The sequence below is a fragment of the Priapulus caudatus genome, unplaced genomic scaffold (assembly GCF_000485595.1).
Source record: "Priapulus caudatus unplaced genomic scaffold, Priapulus_caudatus-5.0.1 Scaffold510, whole genome shotgun sequence".
Lineage (NCBI taxonomy): Eukaryota > Metazoa > Priapulida > Priapulimorpha > Priapulimorphida > Priapulidae > Priapulus > Priapulus caudatus.
This window is the reverse complement of record NW_014577571.1, coordinates 192,394-198,552: the sequence shown is the minus strand read 5'-3', so window position 1 is coordinate 198,552 and position 6,159 is coordinate 192,394. Positions and strand designations below refer to the sequence as shown.

Below are 6,159 nucleotides of genomic sequence, written 5' to 3'. Positions count from 1 at the left end.
GGTCTATTTCTTTTTAGATCAATGTCGGCAATCCATCACGAATCCTACATTCTACAATGAGTTATTCATATACAATGTAACGCTCTGCACTAAGTATGTAATTTATATATACATGTACTTTTTGAACCTATTCTTAATTATATTCGCTATTTTATCCTGATAATAATACTTGTGTATTAAAATAAATTCATGTTCAAATTTCCTATGGCACTCTCCATAAACATGTTTTTCCTAAACCAAGATGGCAGCCTCCATGTGATGTTTTGCTTTACTGAACTGTTTGTACTTTTTCCGATATAATTTTAATATAATACTGTTCTAGCACTAGCATCGTCACACTAAATTGCACAAGTAAGTATTTAGCATTAATACGGTTTGTGTGCATTATCAACTATATCTCTAGTACTATTACTACTATATAATATAGTATATAAGTATTATAATCAGGGTTCTCCCAGGATGAAAGTTACAACACTTGCAAACAGGCGGAGAGGGAGGCGGAAGGGGAGGGAGAGGGAGAGGGGAGGGGGTTGAAAAACTAGCGGCGTCCGTGAGCGTGTGTTTTTGGTTGTACGCGTACCACTATTAATGCGTTAAATATATCGCCACCACACTATAGACGGTATTTGGGGGTTCTTGTAAGTTGGTATATATAAGATAAGAGTAGGCCCGTAGTCGGTGCTACAGTTAGTGGTTGTGTGTGGACAGGTTAGCTGGCGGATTTGTAACTTTGTGTGATTCGTCTGCACATGGCCTAGTGCATGGCGTGGGCACGTAGAAAATATACGCGCTGGTTGTCCTGGTCGAATGGGAATTCTTGCCGCATCGATTCCCGCGGCTGGCAACTTTTATTGTGGTGGAATTTAATCGGTGACGAGGTAATTTAAACGGGGCGGGACGATTGAAAAAGGGGGAGTTTGCCAAACGGGGGCGGGCGCGCACGCCCCGTGTGGTGCGCAACGTAGAGAACCCTGGATAATTATAGGATATAAGGTAGTAATACTTTACGTACGGGTACGTACCCTTCGACTCGCCGCGCAGGCGCATATCTTCTGCGCGGACGAGCGAAGGGCTAGGTAGCCTAGACTATAGCTATGGACGTGATGATTCGTTCCGAGGCATCGTCGACACCTGTTTGTATGCCGCTCACTTTCGTGCCGGAGCAGTTGTGCGCATGCGCTTGTTCATGTTGTATTACATAAATGTATTAATATAATCCTAGTCTAGGTTCCCTAGTAGGGAGTAGTCCTAATCAGGTTAGTAATCAATCACACAATCAATGCCCTAACCTAATACTAATCAATAAACGACTCGGATCTCCTTAATATACTCGCGAATCGTAGTACAAACACTTATCTATGGTGATTATAACAATGCACATAGCATGTATGGCAGGCGCATCACAGCCGTTAGGGCTGCCGTTAGCAAGAAAAACGCTCGTAGAAATTTAGTCATTTTAGAAAGGTCTGAACGCAGAGGCCCGGGGGGCCCTAGACTGGAGACTCACAGCACCCGTTGCCAAGTTGAGGTCGCCTCGCCGTCAGATCAGAGACTTCCCTTCACAACTTACCTACCTCCAGCACTCGTGCCTGTTGCGATGCACTGACATAAATGATGCAGCGCATGACAAATACTAAGTTGTCGAACTATAGCGCCATACGAACAGGTATTACTGGTGTCCGATGCATCGGATCGAATATCCACGTCGATAGCGAACCTAGGCAGGGCGAATACGATTCTGTTCAACTATTATAGACTTTTTATATTTTGGTAGAGGGTCTCTTGGGACAGAAACGGAGATCATTGAAAATTTTTCTGAATCGCATGCAAAATGATGCGACTGCTAATGCGGCCGTACGCGCTATTGGCACGGAAAATGAAAAACTACTGCGTTCCCTTTACATGGCTTTTACCTTTACTACTTATATTGTGTAGGTACATTACTTCTTATAAGATTGTTTCGAGAACCGCTTGCAGTTTCACTTAGTTAAATTCATTTGCAATTTACAAACAATCAGACAATCAGAGCAGTCTTACAATGCCTGGGTTCTCGTATGTATCTGTGGCGTGCAGGAGGTGATAGCATCGCTCTGATTCGTTGTACAATGGCGAATGTAATTACTTAAGTGTAAATGAGGGGGTTTCTGAAAAAAAATTTTTAAGAAGTGCTGCAATAACGATTGAAGTGGAAATGTATAACGTCATCAGTAGCAGGTACAAAAGCGCATTCTGTAGAAGAGAATGGTAGAGTTTTTTTTCGGTCAATATTAGACGGCTTGCACAGAAACGGAGTAGGCCATAGGGCCGCAAATGTAGCAGGCGGACATGATTTGCGATGCGAATCTCACGAAATGTTGCATGCACCCCGTTCTCTGCGTGCCTAATACCTCAACCAAATATAAAAATAGGTCTATTAGTGGGTAAGAATTATTCGGTCTAGCCTATACCGTATTACGGGCTATAGCTGATAGTACTAGAGCTAACATCAAAATGATCAATAGTGAGCATAATAGAGAAGAGTTATGAGCACACGGATTTTAAACAGAGTTTTGCATAGTTTTCAACTTGTTAAATATTCTAGTGGTCATATGTGATAAATTATTGAAAATGTCTACCTTGTTTTGATCTATGGATTCTCCTTAATCATATGGAACACCACCTAGTTTACCTGAAAATCGTTTTGTTCTTCAAAGAAGTTATTTGAATACCGACACGGTTTCGTACAGCTTTCCACGCATTGGATGATGTTCCAGACAAAGTTTGTTTATGCGGATTAGTGTGTTATTTCTATGACGGTACGACTGTGGTGGGGTGCCGTAAGGTAATCAGCTGCCTACTAGACTTGGCGTGAGCACATTTATTTCTAGCACGCTTGTGAAACGCTGCAAGCTAACATACAATGTCGGATGCCTAATATACCCTACCGGCCCACAACCTATTCCGTATAGAAACTAGAAACACTATTTCCGCATAACAAAACTTGGGTCCTGGAAGCAGTGATACCATGCGTGAAACCTGTACGTAAGAACAGGAGCTGTCGTTATTCAAATAATTTTTTTGAAGAACACATACGATTTTCAGGTAAATTGGTGGTGTCATATGATTAAGGGAGAATCATAGACGAAAACAAGGTAAAGTTTCAATATATTTATTCACATATTGATAGAATATTTACAAGTTGAAAACTATGCAATACGCTGTTAAACCCGTGTCATACTCTTCTCTATTATGCACTCTTGAAATGATCAATTACTGCCTAACCTTGCTTCCACATGATATAGCCGTGTGACTCCTGATATCATCTCATACTCATAGTCATAGATAGGACGTGATCACATTAGACTGAGTGAACCCTACTCAGTGTAGGTACCGACAGAGATTAGCCCAATCTTGGCAGCCCCTCTGCCTTGGTAATCAGTCGAGACCATTTACTTAGCACTTGCATTGACTTCAGTTATCATGTTATTATTACTGCCAGGTGTGCTGGTCCGTGGTTGATGACATCTCTTCGCATCTGTTACTGGGCTGTGGCCTCTGTAATCATATTTATTGCATGTCGCTCAATTTGTCAGATATCCTAATAAATGTTATTGTTAGGAAAATACTAATTTATTTACAGATGTTATCAAGAGTGTCTAGAGTGTGTACACGCAAAGCTGTGCTCCACATAAGGTATTAATTATTATAATTATGGGTGACCAGTGATTACTGGCTACTGTATAACTGCTATGGTAAAGTCAAGTGGTCAAGTGTCAATATAATTGACATGATGAAATTGACACTGCCCTGTAGCAAATTATTTACTTGTGTAAAAGCTGTGTATGTACTAAATATATATAGAAGAACTGCTAGGCAGCTAGTATTATGTTCATTTAGGTTCAACAAGGTGCTTAATTAACACTACCTTGGAAGTTCTTGAAGTACCACAGTTCAATAAATTACAGTTGCCACGATTTGGTTACTTCGATACATTGATAGTTTTGATACTAATATTCTGCAATTAATTTCATTTATTATTAACAGTTTTGTAAAATCAACATTGGAAGGTCTTGGATGTACAAGTAGAAGTTGTTCCACCACAGGAGAGTCCATATTTGGACCCAGCTTTGAAGTAAGAATGCGCAAAAGGCAAACGTGTCAATATCATAAACTATCATCATTTTACGAAAAGCTAGCTCACTCACTTATCCTTGTAATATTCCTAGCTATATCAAGTGTTTTAATCAAGTTATATGCACAAGAATAGTCTTTTCTTCTTGTCAAAAAGAGGACTTGGCACTTCTTATATATTAAACTCATTTCTGTTACCCATTTGTAGGACGAGAATGCAATACCAGAGTACGACACCATAAACATTAACATAAAAGGCTATGACTTTGCAGTGCTGGAAAAATATGCAAGATATGTGCATAATACAGCCGAAAATATTGGTATAAATGTCACAAACAGGTTAGTTTGTACACTCTGTAAATAAGAATACATGTAGTGTTATTTTGTTTTGTGCATGGTTTGGCAGGGTATGTAGTCGGTTTTACATACTTTCCAGGCATGAACGTAGTTTTTTTAACTGGTCATATAGGTACCAGGGTTCTCCCAGGAACTTCAGAAGGCATGCCAGGCAATTAGGCAATACCCAATTGCTAATTGGAACGTGTCACAAGCAGCTGTAATACACAGATAAACTATCAGATCAGAGACGTACACATCACGCTTTGAAAACACGCGAATAGTGACTGTGTTGGGATTGTCAAATGTAAACACAGCTAGAAATTAAGGCATGCCGATTAGGCAATTACGGCGTGGCGTGGGGGGGGGGGTTATGGGATGCTACAAATTCGCCTCAGCTTTTGTCAGACTCGACATGCGTTAAAGGCCTGGGGAAAACCCCCTGGGGACTGTAATAGAGAGGCTACACGTTGCTACAGTCTACAAGCATCTCGTGTTCATCCACAGCTGGCCAGTACTGCCACAGGCAAGTCTTGTGCAGAGAATTAAGCAACGGAGCAACCTTGTGGAAGCCGAGTATAACCTGTCGTTATACGAGAGAGTAGTCCAGGTATGACAACACATAACATAAATAGCTACGGAACCACGAGCCTGTTGTTCGGAAACTGTTGTTTTTTCAGTGTAATCGTCATCGTGAATGACTTTGTTCTCGTAGGACACCTTCTGCTGCATAAGCTGATGCGTGTGCTTCCCATCTGATTGTCTCCTGCAATGTGTGAATTTCCTTCCACAGGTGGATAAATTACCTTCTACACTAGCTACAATCCTGCTTGATGTAATACAAACGTCTCTACCAGAGGGAATCCAATTCACTATGAAATACGTGAGTAAATCGGGAGATGTGTGAATGAAATAGTTGCACATATTTTACTGCGAAAACGTTTGTACAATTAATTTATTGCGTCGTAACCCTGATGTAAATTCTGTGCCAAGAATCCTTATATGGAAATGTGCATGGTACACTCTCCTCCGAATATATGATCGGTGTTTGTACTATCTTTATTTCCAGCATACACAATTGGCCGATATTTCACGTTACATCCCAGACAGGGAGCTTAAAGAGTTGGAGGCACAACTTACTGATCTGGGAGGCCCCTCAGAAGACCGAAAAAAGAGGCGGTGATCGTAGTCAGCGTGATTTCATTGATTACACCGGTGGTTGCCAACTGTAAAAAGCATCACTCAATGGTGGTCTTGCTTTGCACGTGCGAACTTGCACAGTAAGTGATACTTACGTGAAAAAAGACGAGAATGTTTTTATATGTATTGATAGAAAACATGGAATAGATTGTGTGAGAATAGACACAAAACACAAAATCGCAATAAAAATCTAGCACTAAACAAGCAGCTTTGTTTATAACATTTATTGCATGGTATAAATAAATGGTGGATCAAATAGACGTACTTCATGTTTGTTCATTTTTATGACCATCTTTCTTGTAATAAAAATATTACATGTTATGAATGCATAAATTCCTACAAATTGCAATACAAAATATAATTCATGAGAGGGTTCTCAACTATATATTAGTTAGATATAAAAATACATAGAAAGTTGTATTATTACCATTTCCACGTTTTTCTGTAGTTTCTATAGTAAATGCTATAAATTAAACTATAGCCTGATACAGCCTCCTGCAAAAGATACCTGTA

The 6,159-nt window shown here is 40.0% G+C and overlaps 1 protein-coding gene across 1 annotated transcript; it reads left to right on the top strand.

Moving 5' to 3' along the window:
* The first annotated feature begins 230 nt into the window (after positions 1-230).
* On the top strand, positions 231-5,906 carry LOC106811158 (39S ribosomal protein L48, mitochondrial-like). Its single transcript, XM_014814701.1, has 7 exons — positions 231-351; positions 3,620-3,672; positions 4,024-4,111; positions 4,319-4,449; positions 4,954-5,056; positions 5,240-5,329; positions 5,516-5,906. Exons 2-7 carry the CDS (start codon positions 3,620-3,622, stop codon positions 5,627-5,629), a joined length of 579 nt encoding a protein of 192 aa, XP_014670187.1. The 5' UTR covers positions 231-351; the 3' UTR covers positions 5,630-5,906.
* The last annotated feature ends 253 nt before the right edge of the window (positions 5,907-6,159 follow it).

What these genes read in the sequence shown, in the direction of transcription:
- LOC106811158 (XM_014814701.1), top strand. Translation starts at nt 3,620, where the DNA reads ATGTTATCAAGAGTGTCTAGAGTGTGTACACGCAAAGCTGTGCTCCAC. An exon ending in GGTATAAATGTCACAAACAG is followed by an intron (nt 4,450 to 4,953) that starts GTTAGTTTGTAC and finishes GTTCATCCACAG; the next exon opens with CTGGCCAGTACTGCCACAGG. An exon ending in TATACGAGAGAGTAGTCCAG is followed by an intron (nt 5,057 to 5,239) that starts GTATGACAACAC and finishes TTCCTTCCACAG; the next exon opens with GTGGATAAATTACCTTCTAC.